This window comes from Mesoplodon mirus (genome assembly GCF_964341445.2).
Source record: "Mesoplodon mirus genome assembly, chromosome: 6".
Classification (NCBI taxonomy): Eukaryota; Metazoa; Chordata; class Mammalia; order Artiodactyla; family Ziphiidae; genus Mesoplodon; species Mesoplodon mirus.
In genome coordinates this window covers 74,029,601-74,052,806 of record NC_138982.1, presented here as the reverse complement: position 1 = coordinate 74,052,806, position 23,206 = coordinate 74,029,601, and the positions used below count along the sequence as shown (strand labels likewise).

General features: G+C 37.0%; 1 protein-coding gene across 2 annotated transcripts in view; it reads right to left on the bottom strand.

Moving 5' to 3' along the window:
* The window catches only part of COL6A6 (collagen type VI alpha 6 chain), a gene marked incomplete at its 5' end in the record, with an annotated part of 107,036 nt that overhangs the window by 60,231 nt on the left and 23,599 nt on the right, over positions 1 to 23,206 (bottom strand). For both annotated transcript variants that reach the window (XM_082625609.1, XM_082625610.1), the window contains 11 exons: positions 1,219 to 1,254; positions 9,063 to 9,116; positions 10,679 to 10,744; positions 11,847 to 11,909; positions 12,987 to 13,040; positions 13,131 to 13,175; positions 13,507 to 13,533; positions 13,620 to 13,691; positions 15,431 to 15,484; positions 16,959 to 17,051; positions 19,740 to 19,894. In XM_082625609.1, the coding sequence (XP_082481735.1) occupies positions 1,219 to 1,254; positions 9,063 to 9,116; positions 10,679 to 10,744; positions 11,847 to 11,909; positions 12,987 to 13,040; positions 13,131 to 13,175; positions 13,507 to 13,533; positions 13,620 to 13,691; positions 15,431 to 15,484; positions 16,959 to 17,051; positions 19,740 to 19,894 (719 nt within the window). The remainder of the gene's footprint in view (positions 1 to 1,218; positions 1,255 to 9,062; positions 9,117 to 10,678; positions 10,745 to 11,846; positions 11,910 to 12,986; positions 13,041 to 13,130; positions 13,176 to 13,506; positions 13,534 to 13,619; positions 13,692 to 15,430; positions 15,485 to 16,958; positions 17,052 to 19,739; positions 19,895 to 23,206) is intronic.

The window sequence follows — 23,206 nt, the reverse complement described above, 5'->3', positions numbered from 1 at the left end:
GTTGAGCATTCCCTTCATATTGCCCTTGAACTCTGCCACAGATAAGAATTCCAAATAAGATTTAAAAGTTTAATTTAGACTATTGGATAGCCTAAGCTTACATCTCAGTTTTTACACAGTTAGATGAGATTAAATGTCCCTCACTGATGCTTTTCCTAGAAATCATAAAGGGGAAATTTCTCAACACTTTCTCTTCCCAATCTCATTTCATTCATTTCACGCCATTTTTCTGGATTCACTCTCCATTTTGTTGCAGTCTAACCTTGAAAAAAGTGTGTGCGGGTGTGTGTGTGTGTGTGTAACATCTGTGGATGGTAAATTCTTAGTCTTTGTCTATTTGAAAATGTCTCTTTTACATTCATTCATAGTTTAACTAGGTATAAAATTCTAGGTTAACAGTTATTTTTCTTCTGCACCTGCAAAACATTACTTTGTTGTTTTTGGCATGTTTTACTGTCGAACAGAAGCCTGCTGCCATCTAATTGGTTATTCCTCTCATGGGTAAAAGTGTCTTTTCTCTCTGGTAGTGTTTAAAGTGTTTTCTTAACATTCTGGAGTTTTACCATGATGTGATTGTGAGTGGATTTGTTATTTATCCTCATTGTATTTTCAAACTGAAGATGTGTGGTTCCTCAATTTTTTAAAATTCTTAGCCACTGCTCTTTCAAAAATATTACAGTTTCATGTATTTATTTATTATTTATTTATTCATGATATATTTATCACCAATATGTACAAAGGAGATATGATATGACAGTCGGTATGGTCAACTTTTGAACAAAACATTCAGATTATCTAATTTGTATTAAGGTTTTATTGTACTCTTGGTTAAAAAGGGGTTTGTGCAAATTATAAGTAAGGTTCAGAGTTAACTGAACAAAAATCTAAAAGAAAGATCACCCACTGAATTACTAGTGTTTGTATGAATACTTGAAATCCAGACAAAGTTAAATTTAATGATAATTGGGCCAAGTATGTCTCTTAACTTTAATTTTTAGAGTTTTTGATTAAAGTGCTCAAATTTTAATTTTCTTTTAAGGTTTGAATTCTTTATATTGTAGCCTAAAAGTTTTCCAAAATTTGATTCCACAACCATTATTATCAAAAAGCGAAAGAAATTTAGGCTTGGAAGAGACTTTCCAGAGTCTTTATTCAAGCTCCTTGACTAGACACAGAATATTTATCATTTGCAGTTAAGAAAAAGAAAAATCACTGTACCTGTGGGCCTGTATGTCCCCTCTGGCCATGAACTGCCTACAATAGGAAAAAAAAGGTAGATATCTTTAACTTTGAAAAAAATGATTTTTTATGTTTAATTTAAATTGGTAATGGACACCTTAAAGCACTGACATTAAAAGAAAAATTCCCACATATTACTTTAAATTATCCACTTCATCATGAAAGCAAAATGTTGCCAACTCTGAATTTCTATCCTCGGGCAATAGGTAATTAAAACTATAGATAATGTAAATCTATAAATACTTGTGAGAATAGACTGTGGTCAATAATTTATCCTCCACTAAACTACTACTAGAACTGGTCACAAGCACCAAAATTGGCTGATTTGAATTGTACTTTTCATTTTTCCAAAGTACTACCAAGTAAGTCAGAAATCAGGAGTAGAAGTGGCCAAAAGGCAGGAAGCCAGAGGAAACACTGAGAGAATTAACTTTATGAACTTTATTATAGATGAATTTCAGAAGCTAACAATAGCCAAACTAATTTTATCCCCCTCCCCTTCAAGAAGCCAAATATGCTTACCTGTCAAAAATGAAAGAATCATCTTAAGCATTCAAGAGTTACTCAATTCAATAGGTTAATAAAATACTCAATCAAAAAATGGTTAATAAAATATTCAATCAAAAAAATGGATTTTTCCTACTACTCTCATATATAAGGTTAAGGTATGAGTATATTCTAGATCAATATTTCATAAATCTGGGAATCAAGAGACAAAGATATTTTATTGTCTAACTTAGGATCTCTCAATAAGGTTATAACATCCAGGATTTACAAAATTCAATAAATATCAGACAACATTTTCTTGATGGAAATTTGAGACATTCAGGTCAAATTTCTATGTGAGGTCAGTATTGCGGACTTTAAATTCTTCTAATCATATTTCAGTCAAAATCTATTGTTATTTCAGAAATAGACTATGTGTCTGGGGAAATGGTTGGAGGCCTATTTCTTTAAAACCTGAAGAGTTATCTTGAGATGAAAGTGTAAACCTCCCTATCAGAGGGATGAAGAGCAGCTCTCTCTACTCTTTTTACACAAGGGTTTATCTTTGCTAGTTCAATTCACTGCAGTTTCATTCAGAGAAATATATATATCTAAGATCTACTATCCACAAAGCATATAGGATGGGAACCATAGGAGCATAAATATGACACACAGTTCTTGACCTCAGAGGAAACTCACTCTCTGGGTTAGTGGGGAGGAGATAAATATTACAAATATTTACGAGGCAGAATATGTCAAATAGCATAAGAAAGGGGAAGACAGAATTATGGGTTTCTTCCAATCGAAAAATGGGCAGAAGATCGAAATAGACATTTCTCCAAAGAAGACATCCAGATGGCAAACAGGCACATGAAAAGATGCTCAGCATTGCTAATTATTAGAGAATGCAAATCAAAATTACAATGAGGTACCACCTAACACTGGTCAGAAAGGCCATCATTGAAAAATCTACAAATAACAAATGCTGGAGAGGGTGTGGAGAAAAGGGTACCATCCTACACTGTTGGTGGGAATGTAAATTGGTGCAGCCACTATGGAGAGGCTTCTCAAAAAACTAAAAATAGAGTTGTCATATGATCCAGCAATCACACTCCTGGGCATATATCCAGACAACACTATAATTCAAAAAGATACATGCACCCCTAAGTTCATAGCAGTATTGTTCATAATAGCCAAGACATGGAAGCAACCTAAATGTATATCAACAGATGAATGGATAAAGAACCTGTGGTACATATATACAATGGAATATTACTCAGCCATAAAAAAGAATGAAATAATGCCATTTTCAGCAACATGGATGGACCTAGATATTATCATATTAAGTAAAGTAAGTCAGAAAGAGAAAGACAAATACCATATGATATCACATGTGGAATCTAAAATTGGAGACAAATGAACATATCTATGAAACAAGCAGACTCACAGACATAGAGAACAGACTTGTGGTTGCCAAGAGGGAGGGCAGGTGGCGGAAGGATGGATTGGAAGTTTGGGATTAGCAGACGCAAACTATTATATATCGAATTGATAGACAACAAGGTCCTACTATATATCATGGGGAACTATATTCAATATCCTGTTATAAACCATAAGGAAAAAGACCATATATATATATATGTATATGTATGTACACACACACACACACATATATACCTGAATCACTTTTCTGCACAGCAGAAATTAACACAACATTGTAAATCAACTGTAATTCAATAAAATAAATTAAAAAACAAAGAAATATGGATTTCAAAAAAAGCAATCATATCCACTTGGTCAAATCAGGAAAATCTTCCTAGAGAAAGAGATTTTTGAGATGGGTTTCACAGGATGTGTAGGAGTTTTACAGGTAGAGAATGAAAGAAGTCTTTCTAACAGAGACTACAGCCTAAGTAATGAAGTAGAGGTTGGAAACTAGGAAGAGTATTTGATAGTCTGGGTCAAAGGTGAGAGAAAAGGGGAGTAATAGGGTTACTAGGCTGAAAATAGTAGGCTGAAGGGTTCATACTCCATTTAACAGAAACCACGGGGTTTCTTGGAGCAGGAAGTGTATGTGCTTAGACTTGGGCTTTAGGTGGATACATCCGGTTGTGGTAGGAGAAACTGAATGCAACCCTATATTCAGGCAAAGTAAGGGATATGGAACTTGTTTTTACACCCAAGATCTTTCTCTGGTTCACTGTCACGGTGTTTGAAACACTATCAATAAACGTTTGTTCTCAGTGTCTTTCACTTGTATTTAATAAAAGGAAAAACAAAACAAAGAACTTGAAATGTGAGGTGGTAATATTTCTTTTTTTTTTTTTTTTTGCAGTACGCGGGCCTCTCACTGTCGTGGCCTCTCCCGTTGTGGAGCACAGGCTCTGGACGCACAGGCTCAGTGGCCATGGCTCACAGGCCCACCCTCTCTGCGGCATGTGGGATCTTCCCAGACTGGGGCACGAACCCGTGTCCCCTGCATTGGCAGGCGGACTCTCAACCACTGCACCACCAGGGAAGCCCGAGGTGGTAATATTTCTTGACAGTAAGAGATATATAATTCTCAAAGAGGAAAGAATGATAATTTTAAAAAAAATGTAAAAACTAGGAGGTTAGGATATGTTTGTGATACATATTTTAGCTTATGATGATGTTTAGACATTGACCCCCTGCAATGAAAGATGAGGACGTAGTATTTTGGAACTTTCCCCATACCTTTTCCCACTTTTCTATTTGCAGATGGTCAAATGTATAACATTTACATTTTTTCCTGTAATCATTATTTCTATGGTTTAGTCTTATTTCTACACAAAGGATCATGGGGGTTATATTGCTTGAGTTTTTGAAGGCTTGATCATATTGATTACTTATATGCTTAAAGGACATCTTAGGTAGGTATAAAGATCTTGGACCACTTTATTTCCATCAGAACTCTGTAGCCATTGTACTGCTCCCTATTGGCCCTGAATGTCAAGAAGGCTGAAGACAGACTGAGTTTTCTATCTTTATTGCTTGGAAATTCTCGATTCTTCTTTTCCATAATAAGTTTGAGAATTTTACTGCAATGTGGCTCAGTGTTGATATTTTTGTATCAGTGTTTTTTTCTGAGTCAGAGTATGCCTTTTCTTTCTGCATATTTGAGTCTTTGTTTCAAGAAGTTATCTTTTATTACATTGTTGAAAAGTTTTACATTACATTTGGTGTATTTAATAACACAAATTGTACATTTATTGGCTCTCCATTGTCAATATTCCATCTCTAGCACTGCTTTTGTAGCTTCCTGATTGCCATATGCCTGGATATATTTTCAGTCATCCTTGTTCTAATTTTTTGTTGCTTCTAATATATCATAGTTCTACACGTATTTCCTTTTCCATTGCTCCCCAAGCACTACCAGTTTGCTTTCTTCACTTTCTATTGTCTTGTCAGATCTTTAGACTCTTAGAGCAATCATTTGTCTTAATTTTTTTGGAGAACTATTTGCCAGAGTTATTATTCGTTATCCTTGAATACTTCCTCTTTTAATGAGGGTTTATCTGTCCTTTGCTCATGTAGTTTTCCTCCTCTTCTCTTGCAATTTCTATGCATAGGTCCTGATTAATAATCATCCAATTAATTCATAATAAAGCCTATGAATATTTCTGATTATTAATCACTTTTGAATAGGGCCACCCATTTACTGAATAACTGTATGGGTTGTAGCCGGACTTGTGACAGTAAACTTGATACAGATATGTTGTTTCAAACACTTTGTCATTGTGAATTATTTCTTTTACTTATGGCTACCTCTTCCTTCAAATTTTGGCCTTTAAGAGACACGAACTCACAGAAAGCCCCTTAAGTCATAGTTTCTTTGAGTTGTAACCATCACTGTTTCTTCTGTCTTTGCAGCTTCCCTGGCCTAGGCTACTAAGTTGTAATTTTAAAAATGGAATAGTCTTCAGTTTCTCATTATTTCTGCCTCCTCTGCTAAACTGTATTTGTATCAGTATATTCCTATATTGTCTCAAAATCTACAGTACCCCTGGATTTTGTTCATCAGCTTTTTCAGGACTAGAGCAGCTACTTTTAGATACATCTGATCCCTGATTCAGGTTTGAGTTGGTATGCATCAGCTTCCAAGGCCTGCCTTATTAGGATACAGATTTTAAAAGTTGGCCAAACATGAAAAGATGCTCCACAACACTAATCATTAGAGAAAGTCAAATCAAAACTACAATGATGTATCACCTCACATGGGTCAGAATGACCATCATTAAAAAGTCTACAGATAACAAATGCTGGAGAGGGTGTGGAGAAAAGGGAACCCTCCTACACTGTTGGTGGGATTGTAAGTTGGTGCAGCCACTATGGAGAACAGTATAGAGATTCCTCAGAAAATTACAAATAGAGTTGCCATATATGATCCAGCAATCCCACTCCTGGGCATATATCCAGACAAAAGAAAAGACACATGTACCTCTATGTTCATAGCAGCACCATTCATAATAGCCAAGACATGGAAGCAACTTAAACATCCATTGACAGATGAATGGATAAAGAAGATGTGGTATATATGTACAATGGAATATTACTCAGCCATAAAAAAGAATGAAGTAATGCCATTTGCAGCTACATGGATGGACCTAGGGATTATCATACTAAGTGAAGTAAATCAGAAAGAGAAAAAATACCATAGGGTATCACTTATATGTGGAATCTAAAATAGGACATAAATGAACTTATCTATGAAACAGAAACAGACTCAGAAATAGAGAATAGACTTGTGATTGCTAAGTGGGAGGGTGGGTGGGGAAGGAATGGATTGGGAGTTTGGGGTTGCAAACTATTATATATAGAATGAGTAAACAACAAGGTGCTAATGTATAGCACAGGGGACTATATTCAATATCCTGTAATAAACCATAATGGAAAAGAATACGAAATAGAATGTGCATATATGTATAACTGAATCACTTTGCTGTACAGCAGAAATTAACACAACATTGTAAGTCAACTATATTTCAATAAAATAAAGTAAAATAAAACCTCTAAAAAATAAAATAAAATAAAATAGTTGGCCAATACCATCACCATGCGTGGCTTGAAGCTGTGGTCATTCTTTGTTAATTTATTTTAAATTTCTTTTGTTGTTTTTGGTGAGTTGCACACAAGGGGAGTAGTATTTTAAAAACCCTTGACTGTGCCATCTTTAGCTGGAATTCTACTTTTACTCAATGACACTGCTGAATCTATAACCCAAGAAGGGGCCATATTTTTCAGGAGTTGTGTGATTTAAATAATACGTGGTGATACTGCCTTAGCCTGTAGAGAGATTATAGCCTCTATGAAACAAGAAAAGTACATCTCCCATGCCAGGATTTTTTGGATGATATTCTTTAAGCTCAAAATATTTTCCTGGGGTACATAAGCTGGCTACACCCTTTCAGAAAGTAAAATAAATAGCAAATGTATTTTTTAAATCTTTAGATGCATTAAAAAGGGCTTTCCCAACAATTAAATTTTACACATTTTAAACATAATCCCTGTTCTTATTTCCATTTTCTCTGCCTTGCAAAGAAGAGTGTGTTCCAAGACATAAAAATATTTTCCCGATGGAGTATAATAGCTGGTTCTATGAACTTCTGCTTTGAAAATACAATGCATAATAAATGAAATGTATTAAACTACTCTGTGCTCAATTTTAAAACATTATATATATATATATATATATATATATATATATATATATATGAAAAGGCTGGATAATTAAATAAAGAATGGAAAGAAAATGTTGCACAATGAGAAGAGACAGGTCTAATTTAGAACCCAATGCAGGCATTTAAGTGTATTTTATTAGTTATCTCCTCTTAATGGATAAAGATTTTGTTTTATAATGTCAGTACTTTTCCAAGAAGTCAAGCACAGAATCTTTTTTAAAAAGTACTTAGTGAAAAAAATAACAACAAATGAAAAAGACCCCAAAAGGTTTCATAAGCAAGTGACTTAATTTTTCTCTCAGATATATTTTTATAGGCATACATTACCTATAATCTTTTTAGCAGCATGGAGGTTCCTCAAAAAATTTAAACAGAGAACTACCCTATCATCCAGAAATTCCATTTCTGGGTATTTATCCAAAGAAACAAAAACACTAACTCAAAAAGATATACCCCTATGTTCATTGCAGCATTATTTACAATAGACAAGACATGGAAGCAACCTAGGTCTCCACTAATGTATGAATGAATAAAGAAAACTTGATACACACACACACACACACACACACACACAAAATGGAATATTATTCAGCCATTAAAAAGATGGAAATCTTACCATTTGTGACAACATAGATGGACCTTGAAGGCATTATGCTAAGTGAAATAAGTCAGAGAAAGACAAATACCCTATGAGCTCACTTATATGTGGAATCTTAAAAAACCCAAAAAACCAAACTCATAGATACAGAGACGAGATTAGTGGTTGTCAGAGGTGAGGGATGGGGGAGGGGGTGAAATGGGTGGAGGGGGTCAAAAGGTATAAACTTCCAGTTATAAAATAAATGTCATGGGATGGAATATACAGCATGGCAACTATAGTTAAAAATACTATATTATATATTTAAAAGTTGCTAAGAGAGTAGATCTTAAAAGGTTTTCATCACAAGAAAAATAATTCATAACTACGTGTGGTGATGGACGTTAACTAGACTTACTAGCTGAATGGTGGTCATCTTTAATATATACATATATGGAATCATTATGTTGTACCTCTGAAACTAATACAATATTATCTATCAATTATATCTCAGTAAAATATATATATTTTAAAATTTAGCACAAATAGAAACCAGTTTAATATATTGCATTTATTATGCATTCTGTTTTCTGAGCAGGAGCTCACAGAACCATATATTGTAGTCCACCCAAGAAACTATTTTTATATCTTGGAACACACTCTTCTTTGCGAGTCAGAAAAAATGGAAGTAAGAACAGAGGACTCACACCAGGACTGACTGTTCTAAGCAGTCATAAAACTGGGCAGAGGAATGGAGTCTTGGACTTTAAGCCTCAGCTGGCCTAGTGAACAGGCCAAACTTTGACCGCTCTTCCCCTAGTTGGCTGCTCTTGTGTTCTCTTTGCCCAGCTCTTTCCTCTGATTGGTAAATTCTCCTGCAGCCAGCACCTTCCTGCCTCAGCTTCAGGGCCCTTCCGGAGTCCTTTGCCAGCTCTGTCCCAAGTCAGTTTCCCTAAGGTAGTGAGTCCCAGTGGAACCACCCTGCCCACTCCCACCATCAGCCATTTCATCCTAATACAGGCTCCTCTGCAGTGGGCTGACTTGTCTATGGGGGTTCTTACTGTCTTTCTTCTGGAGCCTGGGGTTCCAGGGGGGCCTGGCCAGCCTCTTCTTCCCTGTCAAAGGAACAGACAGATGTATGACAATAATGACACAACATTGACATGTGCACTCCAACATTGGCTTGTTGTGCTCCTGGGAGGGGGGATGGGGACACACCAATTAGAGTTATCCTCCCTATGGGATGTGGCCTTAATCCACTGGTCACAAATCATATCTCTCTGTGGGTATGACTTCATCTGTTCATCACCACTGTCTAACTTGTGTTTGGGCTATAAGTTAGAGTATTCAAATCAAACTGTCTCCACTGTGTTGCCACAGAGTGGAAAATTGAAGCATCCGTGTGTCAGGGACGGCTACAACTCATTTGGATTTCTACCTTTGGACTCCTTGCTCTGTCTGGCTAACCTGTGTAGATTAACACCCTAACGTGAGTAAAATCTCACAATACACACAAGTCTTCCCAAGGTAGAAAAGGGGGGAATGACTATGAGTCTATAACAAGACTTACATTTATCACTTAATAAAAATGGCAGGTAACTTTTACTGAAGGTTTATGATGTGGCAGGGTCTGTCATCAAATTCCCACCATCCCCTTCAAAAGTAGGCTATTTGTCCTATTTTGAAGATAAGAAAATTGAGGTTTACAGAGAGTACCTTGAGGTCACAGAGCTGGTAAGGAACAGAGCATGAAATATGGCCTAGGCCTTTTCCCAAAGCAAAGATCTTTCTACCATATCAGACCTCTCCCACAGGTGGAGTCATCAAAGAACTTCCTTACCAAGAAGATCCAGAGACACACATTTTCTAGATAATTATTTTTCAAAATTCTGAAAAATCTCATATTTCATGGGATTAATAGATCTACCAGACCTTGTTCTTGTTCTTTTTTTAAAAAAGATTTAATTTTATTTATTTTTGGCTGTGTTGGTTCTTTGTTGCTGCGTGTGTGCTTTCTCTAGTTGTGGCGAGGGGGGCTACTCTTCGTTGTGGTGCACAGGCTTCTCCTTGTGGTGGCTTCTCTTGTTGCGGAGCATGGGCTCTAGGCACATGGGCTTCAGTACTTATGGCTTTCAGACTTCAGTACTTGTGGCTCGTGGGGTTTAGAGTGCAGGCTCAGTAGTTGTGGCGCACAGGCTTGGTTGCTTCACAGCATGTGGGATCTTTCCAGGCTGGGGATCTTATCCACTGTGCCACCAGGGAAGTCCTAATCTTGTTCTTTTTTTATCATGTACTATGTATAACATGACATCTTTTTAGGCTATGTGTCCTCTGGATCCTGGGAAGGCCAACAACTTTTTTGCTAGTGCTTTCTATCAGCTACCTTACAGTTTAAGTTAGAGTTTAGATGTTTGCATTCGTAAATTGAGACCTCAGGGGTATGGCTTGGTGAAGAAAGTCACCCCAAATTCACAAGAAGAGAATGTGTCTTAAATCCCAGGGTAGTAGATAAGGAAGAATAAAAGATCATTCTGCTCCTAAAAATAGTTCTTCTGTATCAAGTATATTCACTCTGATTCCAAATTCTTTATATACTTTTCATATTCTACCACTAAAACTCTGAGCCCCACAGTTGTCACATCATTACATGTTTACTTCCAAAAGCCCACACAGTTACCTGTCTTCCGTGTTCCCCTTTCAAGCCCTTGGGTCCTTCTATGCTATTGTCAAATCCAGGAACTCCCTAAAAAATAGAAAATAAAGAGCAAAATTGATAGGCTTTGAAATTTTTTCCTTAAAAATGTAATTTGTGTGTAATACACCTGGTCACCTCCCAAAAAGGTGATGAGAAGTTCAACCCATTTGAAAGCAGAAATAGGTTAAATTATAAATGGTTTACAAATGTTTTCTTTTCCTCCCATGCTTTGCATTATCAGAGGAGAGAGAAGACCTAAGATGAGTGTGTGGGGTTGAAGTGAGAGCTCATGATGGAAGGCAGAGCCCAGGGAAGCAAGGGTGACATGACTTGTGTTTAGGTATTTCCTTCTTGCTACTACCATCTTTCTCTTAACTTCTGGTCTTCTTTCTTGAGGCCTCGGCAAGTTTGTACTCGAGGGTTGGTAGATTTTACTCTCCACGGCCCTTGGGAGAAGGCAAAGATTTTTTTGTTTTGTTTGTTTTTATTGAAGTGTAGTTGATTTACAATGGTGTGTTAGTTTAAGGTTTTGGAGACTGATGTTTGGGCATGGTGATCAAAGTCCTGTAGTACTGAGGTCTAATTGGACTCGGCATATCCCCTAGGTTGGCGTGGGTCCTGCTTCTTTTGGTGCAGGTCGTGCCTACTCAACTGGGTTGCATCCCCATGACAGTAGGTGTTTCTGGGTCATAAGTTTTGCTTAATGTACTTTTAGCTGGCTTGGACTCAAGGAAATGAAGCTAATATTTTTAATTGAGAAAGACTCTTGGGGAATAGAAAAAAGAGATGGCTTTTTTTCTTTCATTCTGTCCATATTTCGAGATACCCAGAGGAAGATAATGGAATGGAGAATTCCTTCATAGCTCTGAAGCACAAGGACAGTTCTGAATATGTACTCAAATATGCTCAAAAAATACATGTGCAAACAATGTGCAAGGTCTTCTCACTATCCATACTCATACTGTATATAAATAGGATCAGGCACAAGAGACCTACTTTTAAAATTCTAAACAGTTGTGCCCATGATGATTTCATTTCAGGACTGCTATTGTAGTACCTTCAAGTGGGCTCTCTTTCCCTATCAGAAGTGCTGATGGGAAACAAGCCCTGACGTGATGTTAGTTTGCAGCCCCGCAGTCCCAGCACTTACAGGGTCTCCGCACAGGCCCTTTGCTCCATGGTCACCAGGAATCCCTCTTTCTCCTGGGATTCCCTAAAGTTAACACAAATCAGAAGAAGGACAAGATAAGAATTTTAAATAACATTAATAAAAACGAAGAGCTGATCTTCTCCTTGATTTGAATTATTAAATATTTTCCTGCTAAAGTTACTTTGAAACTAGAAAGAGGAACAACTGATAGTTTCAGGCATCGTACAAATAATTTAAAAGTGATCTCAAGTATTTGCCACAGTGGTGAATGCTGTGTTCCAGACACATTTGTTGTCTTGTTCAGTTTTTACAACTACTTTATGTGGCAGGTATTGTTTTTTATCTTTCTTTTGTTGAGGCAGCTGAGATTCAGACAGATTATCCATTTTCCCCAAAGGGGTTGCATCAGCTAGAAAGTGGGTTCTTGACTCAGCTGTTCACACTCTCAAGACAGATAAAGTGGATGGTGGAAGTATGGCTGCTGCTGGGATTTGTTCCAGATGGAAAGGGGTGACAGACACCTTCAGAGTGCTGCCGACCCCAAGGCTCTCACCAACACCCCGTGACTGTTCTTAGCATGGTAGCTGCTTTTCAAGATTACCCCCAGTTCTTCACTTTTCTCTGTATCTATTCCCTTTGCCATGAAACTCTACAGTGCCTTCCAACTGTGGTGGGGCTAGATTCCCTACCCCTGAGTTTGGCTGTGACTTGATCTGACCAACAGAGAGAGATGCAAATGTCGCCATGAGAGCTCCAAGCCTCGGCCCCAAGAAGCCTTGAGAGAGCTTGTGTGTTTCTACTTGCTCCCTTGTTCTTCTGCCACAGCCATGAAAAGGTCATGGTCAACATAGCCAGGCAGCTCTCCAGTCCCAGAAGGAGGATAAGAGACAAGTGATACAAAGCCCCCAGCCAACCTAGAGACACATGAGCGAAGGTCAGCCATGCTCAGCCTTAATCAGCTGAACTTCTCAGACACAAAAGAAATAAATGTTTATTGTTGCATGTGACTGAGGTCTTGTGATCATCACAAAGCAATTTTGTGGCCTAGCTGACTGATATACCTGGGGTAGCTGTTTTACTGTTAATCACACCTTTAATTCCCAGCACAGTTTTCATGTTGTCCCTTTATTGAATACCAACCTGGGCTCCTTCATCTCCTTTTTCTCCTTTTGCTCCTGGAAGACCATTGTCACCCTAAAAACAGAGAAGAATAAACTCAAATTCCCATTTTCTTAGTGAGAAATAGCTCAGAAGAGTCTTCATGGTACAAAGAGAAGGCTCTACCTGTTCTCCATTTAACCCATCAATTCCACTTTCCCCAACTTCTCCCTGAAAAGACAGATGTGATCAGAATAGAGTGCATTGCATTTATGTGGAAAGAAGCCAGACACCAAACAAAAAGTCTAATTTTGTGTTCCATATACAGGCTCTTTGCTAGGCTGGCCCTGGGTTCTATCAAAGATTACTGAGTCACAGAAACTGTCAACAAATAATATACATTGCCTGCAATAAAAGGCAAGAGTAAACAAAATGAAATGGTTAGCAATAAAAAAGGAAGGTCAACAGAAACTTCAATTGTGCAATCTACTGGTCAATCATCTCAAAAATAAAAACATTTCTAGATAACAGATGGGCAGATAAAGGATGTTTGGTACCATACCTCCTGTCCATTTAGTCCCCTGTTTCCCTGAAAATAGAAAGGACAGTAGGGGTTAGCGTAGGAAGAAGGAATTAATGTTGGGAAGACTTCACAGTGTCTTATGTGACCCTTACCTTAAGACCTTTGGCACCATAGCATCCTTTAGTACCTTGCTCTCCCATTGGTCCGGTGGCTCCTCTTTCCCCCTGAGAAAGAGCACATATTCAGGTAAGCTTTTTCTATTGTCATCTGGAATCTGTCTTGGAAATTTGACAACTTTTGTGTTGGAAAAAAAATTGCAACTACTCATGGTTTACAACCCAGAATTCATGCTTATAAAAACTGAGAATGCAAGTGAATCAGAGCCACTCTGATGAGAGCTGTTTGTGTTGAATCCTACCTGGATACTTCCCAGGGTGGGGTAGTATCTAAATAAAACAGACATGCAAACAACTGGCTGCTAAAATGCATTCTCAAGATTTCAGGAGATATTCCAGGAACAGATAATGAATAATTGGTGAGACATCAGAGCAGGATGCTCTAGGTATGGTCTAAGCAAGAGGCAGATTTCTAGACCAAATTCCATCTCCCTTCTCTCTTTTTCTCTTAAACCAAGAACTGCTCCTGCAATCCTTGTCTTGGTAACCCCACCAGCCTGTGCAGTCTTGTGAGCTGGAAACAAAGATGTCATCCTCAGCATCTCGCTCTCCAAGTCGTCACCAAGTTACATCCATTCAACCTCCTTAACATATCTATTCATACTGCCCTAAACTAAGATTGGGACCTCTTTGTCTTGCACCTACTACTGCAAGACTTCTACCTGTAATCCTTACCTTATCATCCTCCGTGATGTTGCCTGATCATGCTTTCTAAACCCATACCCTAACCATTTTTAGTCCTGTGCTTAACATCATTGAATGATGCCCATCAATTGGAAAACACCTTCTAAGTCTTCCACAGGGTATTCAAGACACGCAGTACTCTGGGTCTTGCTTGCCATACAACCTCCTCTCATGGTGCTGGGTTCTGGCCATGTTGACCATATGTTATTCTGCAAGTACACAGTTCTCAGTTACACACCCTTGATCACACTGTTCTCCCTGTAATAGAATGTTCTTCCCACAAACTTTGCCTGGAGAAAGTTCTATCTGTCCTTCAGATGCCTGCCCAACCATCAGCCCTTGTCTACAGTCTTCCTCTCCCAAGCCCTAACTGTCACCAGGGCTGTTACCTGATGCTGTTAGGTATTTGCACGGCCACACTCTATCACATTGCACCACATTATACCTCTAGTAGGGTCCTTGTGTATAACAACTGGAACTACTGTTGTCTCATATGCCTTTCCACTAGTCTGGAAATTACCTGAGATAGGAGCCATAGTTTTTCTTCTCTTTCTTTATTTTTATTTCTAGGGCCTGGCACTGTGCCTGGCACATGGTAAGGCACCTTAATATATATTTGTTAAATGAATGATGAGTGCATTTATGAGTGAGGTGTTTGATAAATAATATGGTAAATTGTAAGATGCTTAATATACACTTGTCAAATGGATGGATGGAAGGAAGGAAGGAAGGAAGGAAAGATAGATGGATGAACAGATGCAAGAAAGGGCGAAGTCTTTGATAAGCAGTGTGGTGAGTTGGTTTACTCATGCAAAATGGATCAGAAAGGGGGAAATGGCAGTGATTTGACTCCCTCAGTGAAAAAGATAACTTTTGCATTGAGTTTATTATACAATGTTGGTGGATAGTCAAAGAGGAGACAGTAGGTTAATAAAACACTTGTGACCACCAGAAGCCTGATGAAGATTAGGAAAGACCTCAGACTTTGCCTATGAATCCTTAGAACTTGACTTTTCTTGCTTCCTTCTGAATTGACACAAATGATTTCATGTTATAGACATGTTCTTAGGAATAAATGGAGCTGGAAAAAAACCTTGACTTACAGCAATGCCCTCCTCTCCCGGGTAGGCTTCACTGCCTTTAAAACCTGGGGGTCCCTGGAAATAAGGAAAGGAAGGATACATTAGCACTCCATAGACCAAAAACCAGAGGTAATCAAGCAAAATTCTTCAACTTTACAGTTTTACTTTATGTAGAATAGTATGAGTTTGAAAAAAATGGTTCCCCCTCCACAACTTAAGCTGCATTTATACACATAAAAATAAATGGAATTTTGAGACAAGTATCCAGATAACTCAAGGGTGTGTGTGTGTGTGTGAATCATAATATTTTCCATAACTCTCTCAGGTGTTATATATAGAGCTGGAGTTTTTTTTTTTTTTTCTAGACAAGCGTTCAAATGAATACAGCTATATTTGCCTCTGACAGACTAGAATTATCCTCTTTTCATTAAAAAGTTCTTTTTGAGGATTTATGCTACACATAAAATAGACTACACACATTTCTTTCCATTGTTATTTTCTGAGACCTGTTTAAAAAAAATTCTACCATTCTTGGGACTTCACTGTTGGTGCAGTGGGTAAGATAGCATGCTCCCAATGCAGGGCGGCCGGATTTGATCCCTGGTCAGGGAACTAGATCCCACATGCATGTCACAACTAAGAGTCTGCATGCCACAGCTAAGGGGCCCACCTGCCACAACTAAGACCCAGTGCAACCAAATAAATAAATAAACATTAAATAAATAAATAAATAAATAAATAATTTAAAAATTCTGTCATTCTCTTTACATGAAATCAAAGCATTCAGGAAATAATTAGTCTAAAAGCTTTCTTCAGAGAGACAGCTATGGTGATTTGAAAGTTATAGTGCTATCTATAAATTATTCAAAAATCAAACACACTTGTAAATAAGCAGTATTGAAATTGTTAAACACACCCATAGTATGTTTATACATATTTGAACATTTCCTCAAGCCCCAAATCATATTTTTACATAAGGATACATCAACTTCTTTGGGTTAGGAAATACACGAATCTGTTGTTAGTTATTGTTTTTATGCTTGGCCTGTTTTACTTGGCAACATTTTGGTCTGGCTAGAGCTGAATGAAACATCTTAGTGTGTCTTGCTATGACAGGGTGATCTGATCTAGCTTTTCAGCAGACTGCACAACCTATTCCCTACTTTATTTAAATTCCTCTGCTTCCATTAAAAGTGGAAATGGAAATAACCAGTCAGTATTCAGGAGGTTTTCATTATTCAACATGAGAGATCACAGTTTGTTTTTCTGCATCACGGTCATCACTGCCAGAACACTGGATAATCAATGATCTCTGCAGTTTTTCTCTTGATACTTGTATAGAAAGGTTTTTTAAAGTATCCAATTTAGAAAGCCAAGAAAAAGCTAATTTGACATATAAGAAGAAGAGTATGATAAGAAGAGGAGTATGACATATAAGAAGAGGAGCTTCTACCTAGAAGCTAAAAACGTTCCTTATTTCTACCTAAACTTGGGTCTGAAAAACATATTGTATTCAAATAAAGTAAGCCATGATCGTAACTAAAATTACCTTTTCCCCTGCTGGTCCAGGGTCTCCCACTGTGCCATCTCCTCCAATGCACTTGCAGAATAAACAGCAGCATGTCCTTTCTGCAACACTGACCTTGGGGAGGGTAGGAATACACTACATTTGGTGGCATCGCTTCCCAAATCACACACCACACAAGTTCAGGGATGTGATCTGAGAAGCCTGTTCACCACTCAAGTGACAGTGCTCTGGAGAGGATGCAGGTGACATTCTTTACCTTCCATCTTTCCTTCTGTGATCTGCACCATACAAGGAATTCAGAATCAACTCAAAGACGTTTTGTGTTCTCAAAAAGGCATCAGTTTAGCCACGGCCAATTCATTGCACACTGATTTATTAATGAGATCTCCTGTGCCCACACCATCCCAGTACTGACCATGGTATTGTTAATTACCCTATATAATTCTACCCCTAATATTTTGTTCAATAGAATGAATACATGCTGTTTTTTCCTTTTCCTGTTTTGTGAAATCTTTGTATGCCGGAGGATATAGACAGTGTCCAATGTCACACTGCTTGGCATGGAGTTCAATGGTCAACACTTCCAGAACAGTTTGTGTGGGACAGGATTTCAAAGACACCAATTACATGTTCAACATTTCAGAAGCACTTGCTGTAGAGGGTGGGCACGTGAAGAGATTTTATACTCTGGTCACATTTTATAGTCTGGCTCCCAAAAAATGTTTCTTTGGCAAAAAAATTTGAGTGAATTTCATCCTGCACCTAGTTAGTCATCCCCTAAAAAATGGACATATTCCACTGCATTTTTATAATTAACCCACAAGATTTATTTTTATGAAAATTCTGCTTGCAATAAATACTATGCTTTGCCTTAGTGGGGTAGAATCAATCTTTGTGTTGAGAAGTTTCCTATCAAAATTCTAGTGTGATGAAAAATGAAAATCTTTTGTTATAATCACTTAGCAACTTCCCCTCTTTAATTATTTCTTATTATATAATGTTTCTTTTCTGACATTAGAAAACTCTCCATTTTTTTCCCCTGAAAACCCAATAAAACTTGAAATGTGTGAAACCAAATAACAACAACAAAATGGATTCTGTGATTTCATGTTAGATGATATCAATTTTCTTTGCATCACTAAAATCCTACAGCATCAACTCTTTTACTATTAACATTAAAACTGGTTATTTCTACAATTAAAATTTTCTTATACAGTGTTGCATTTATGTGATATCTAAAAAGTGATAGGCTTGTTTGAAGAATAACTTCCTCCCTCTATGGATTACCAATTTGAAATTACACATTTCAAAGAGTAGTAGACACAAAAATTTTTTTGTAAACTAGACACCGTCTTCCCATGTAGAAAGGAATTACAACAAAACTTCCATATTCTCTAAGTAATTATTTTTACATAATTACTACACTGAACACACTGTCACATATCTATATACAAACTCTATAGGCAGAAAGTAGCAGGAGCTAGCACCTTATTGGAAAGTGTCTTGATATGCTGATTACAGATTTTATAAATTATCAGCAAATTACAAATTATCAGCCATTCATTAAAGGTGAAAGTAGTGCTAGATATCTTGGTAATATTTCACCAAGCTAGTTGAATTCTTGTATGTTTCTGAAAGAAATAGGATTATGATGCATCTTATCTAGGTGTTAGGTTCTAACAATAGATCATAAAGCAAAAATCTCCGTCAGTCAAGACAACCTTTAAAAAACTTTTCATTCTAAAGTACATCACAGGAGGTCTATCATCACATCACTAATTTTTCTTCCAAGATTGGATAGAGATGCTCTTTTCTTACTTGAACTCTCAGTGGATTCGGCTCTTGTTCACAGGCCATGTTGCAGAGAAAACACACATCTTTTTAAATTTTTATTGGAGTAGAGTTGATTTACAACGTTGTGTTAGTTTCAGGTGTACAGCAAAGTGAATCAGTTATACATATACATATATCCATTCCTTTTAAGATTCTTTTCCCATAGAAAAGAATCTTCAGAGTAGAGTTCCCTGCGCTATACAGCAGGCTCTTATTAGATATCTATTTTATATAGAAAACACACATCTTAAACAGAAGAATGATATTTGGTTTGGTGAGTCATGGCACTTAGGATCTAAAAAGGATGTGAAAACTGGCTGGCTGAGGGAGCAGCTGAGTCATCCCTACTGGTCAGACACTCTTGGGCACTTATGTTTATTGACTGTAATTTGGGCAGGACTGTAGGTGCTATTTAGTTTCTTCTTCTTTCTTTGTCTTCTTCTTTTTTTTTTTGCCAAGCATATAAATTAAACATGCTTTCAGACATAGGAAACAAACTTATGGTTACCAAAGGGGAAAGTGGTGGGGGGGAAGGATAAATTATGAGTTTGAGATTAACATATACATACTATATATAAAATAGATAACCAACAAGGACCTACTGTATAACACAGGGAACTATACTCAATACTTTGTAATAACCTATAAAGGAAAAGAATCTGAAAAGAATATATATATATATAAACTGAATCACTTTGCTGTGACCTGAAATTAATACGACATTGTAAATAAACTATATTTCAATAAATAAATAAATAACAACAACAAAAAGAAATATGCTTTGACGTCTCTCTACTATATTACATTTCTTTCAAAACACCCTCTTATTTGGGCTTTGCACAAAATCAGAAAAGCCTGACTTCACTCCCAAATGAACAAAACTAGTTCAAATTCATAAGCCTAAATATGAAGCCTATATACAAAACAAACAGAAAGTTTAAACTCACCAGCTTTTTCGGAATAACTTACCAGGTGCTTTGACAGTCGGTTCCCAAGATCCCTCATCCCAAGAGTGAGCTGTGTCCTGTACTCAAATCCTTTCCCAAATTCAATGTAGAGAAGGTCAGCCAGGTCATTGGAATTGGTGACTCCATCCAGAGCAACTGTGATGAGGGCATTCAGGCCTAGCCAACACAGTTGACAATTCTCCAGGTGAGGGAAGTTTGGTTACTTTAATCTTTTTGCATATGTATCTAAGTTGTTATTCCAGGAAACCAGTTGCAAGAGGAACACTCATTTTACTGTCCACTTCCCCCAACCACACACTGTAAAACTGTCAAGTGACAAGACCATCATCAGAGAACAAAAGGAATTCCATTTTTCAAAACAAAGTAAATTGGAGAATAATTTATATAATAAATTATCACAGATCCTTGAGTTCTCTGATGATATGAAGTAAGATAGTGAGTTTAAGAGAGTCCACAGAGAAAAGGGAACCCTCCTACACTGTTGGTTGGAATGTACATTGATGCAGCCACTATGGAAAACAGTATGGAGGTTCTTCAAAAAACTAAAAATAGAGCTACCATATGATCCAACAATCCCACTCCTGGGCATATATCTGGAGAAAACTCTAATTCAAAAAGATACATGCACCCCAATGTTCATAGCAGCACAATAGCCAAGACATGGAAGCAACGTAAATGTCCATCAACAGATGAATGACATAAAGAAGATGTGGTATATATACATACAATGGAATATTATTCAGCCATAAAAAAGAATGAAATAATGCCATTTATAGCAACATGGATGGACCTAGAGATTATCATAGTAAGTGAAGTCAGAAAGAGAAAGACAAATACCATATGATATCACTTATATGTGGAATCTAAAATATGATACAAATGAACTTATTTACAAAACAGAAACAGACTCACAGATATAGAAAACAAATTTATGGTTACCAAAGGGGAAAGGGGGTGGGGGAGGGATAAATTAGGGGTTCAGGATTAACAGATAAAAACTTCTGTATATAAAATAGATAAACATTAAAGTCCTACTGTATAGCACAGGGAATTATATCCAATATCCTGTAATAAACCATGATGGAAAAGAATCTGAAAAAGAATATATCTATATATCTGTATCTATATATATCTAAATCACTTTGCTGTACACCAGAGACTAACACATTTTAAATCAACTATACTTCTATAATAATAATAATAATAATAATGAAGAGTCCATAGAGCACGCTAAAGCACAGAGGAATTCATATGTCAAGAAAGGAAGTATTCTAAAGTTTTGTCACTTGAAGGGGAGATCCTTGAAGCAGCAGCACTGCCTTCACCCGGAAGCTTATCAGAAGTACAGAATCTCAGGCCCCACCTTAGACCCACAGAATCAGAATCTGTATTTTAATAAAATCCCCAGGTGATGCATATGCACATTAAAGTTAGAGAAGCATAGCTCTAAATGACAATCCAGTTGGAATTATAGATAAAAGAGACAGTAAAGGACCTCTTGTCAGGCAATCAGGAACAAATGTCATATAACTAACCAGAGTTGTGGCTCATAGGCTTGGAAGTTTATAGAATACTTCAAATAAAGCTTTTAGAGACTAACAAAAGTTTGACTTATTTTGCAAAGTAAGGACATTAAATGATGATAGTAATAAACCTGGCAATCATTAGGGTGGAGGTAACCATGGCAACAACTGTGCTCTCATTTATTAATAATTACTATGTGCCTGGAAGTTGCCTCAGTGCTTTACATGCATTATCTTATTTGTAAGATACAAGCACAACATTATAGGTAAGTGCGATTACAGCTCTATTTTACAAACAAGCAAAGGTTTACCCCAGACAGCCTGACTCCAATGCCTACACTCAGAGTACATTTTAATAACAAAAATGAACTAAGGACATAATAATAAAGAGCAGTCCTAAAGTTGAATAAAATTAGTTTTATGAAAACATGACTATATTGACATAACTTTTCTCATTTTATTAGGGATAGGTGAAGAATTCTTTGGATGGGACTTAAAAATCAATGGCCCAGAATAGATAGAGAATGTTCAAGGACTTGGCAGAGTTAAGAGTGCCTTCTTATATGATAGAAGTATGACTCTGAGAGGAAGAGGAGAATGAAGAGAATGCAGCTTCAGGGACACAGTGGGGAGGCTCAAGTTCTAAGAGATGCAGTGTGGTTGCTGAAGCGGAATAAAGGAAGAATCACCAAAGAGTAAGGTGACCAACTTGTCCTGGTTTGCCTGAACTTTCCTGGTTTTAGTGCTGACAGTCTCTGGCTTGTCTCAAGCAAACAAAGACAGCTTGTCACTCTTCCAAGAGTGAGAAGGATGGGGAGAAGAGTGATGAGGGCTGGGAGAGGCAATGAGGAATGCTGAGTTCATCAGCTGGAGTTTAATGATGAAAAGAAGGCATGCCAGTGGGTCTATCTATAAGGGAAAAAGATCTCACATCTGATTTTTCTTATAAGTTCCAGGAAATGTAAAAGTTTAATAAGAGTTATGAGAACCATGGGATTGTTTATTTGCAGAAAATATGCATATAACTATAATTTGTAATGCTTTTCTCAGGATGGAGGACTTGATCCTTTCAGACTCATCCAGTACATGAGTCATATGATCTTAAAAAGTGTCTTCAATTCCTAAAAAATGAATTAAGAAAGAAAAGATTTCAAAAATTGGGAGAATAAAGAATCACTGAGAAGATTCTAGAGTACTGGATTTTTTTAAATGAAGAAACTGATTCATACCACAATCCACATGGATTAAAGTGATATCCATCACTGAGGATACTTTTCTCCTGGTCTCCTCTTGTTCCACGGTGATGGCACAGTTTACATGTATAGATTCTGGGCCTCAAGTTAGGGAGGATCTCCTGGGTTAACAGGTCATAGGGCCCAGCATCAACTGAAATTGTCTATATTTAGATAAGGGAAACCAGAGCCAGAGGTGCTCTTTGTTCCTATTGAGAGACATTGGACACTTTCCAAAGAACATTATGGCCCCCACCCCTTTATCTTTCCCATTCAAAGCTTGTAGCTAGTGTGAGTCCTCCAACTTTTGCCTCTTTTTCAAAGTAGTTTTGGCAATTTTGGCTTCTTTGCATTTCCACATACATTTTGAACCAGCATTTCTAGATTAACAAGTATCCTGCTATGATTTTGACTGCAATTTAATTGAATCTATAGATTTGTTTGGAGAGAATTGAAATTTAATGATATTGAGTCTTTTTATCGTTTAGTAATTTTCAGTAAACAAACAAGTATATTTTGTTAAATGTATACCTCGGTATTTCACGTTGTGTGTACATTGTAAATGGCTTTTAAAATTTTGTTTTCCAGTTTTTCATTAGCATTTGGAAATATAATTGATTTTTGAATATTGAAAAAAGATTCTAAATTTCTGAGGATATTCAAAATCTAGCTTCTGAAGTTGAAACTCATTTACTAGTTTTTCCTTGGGAATT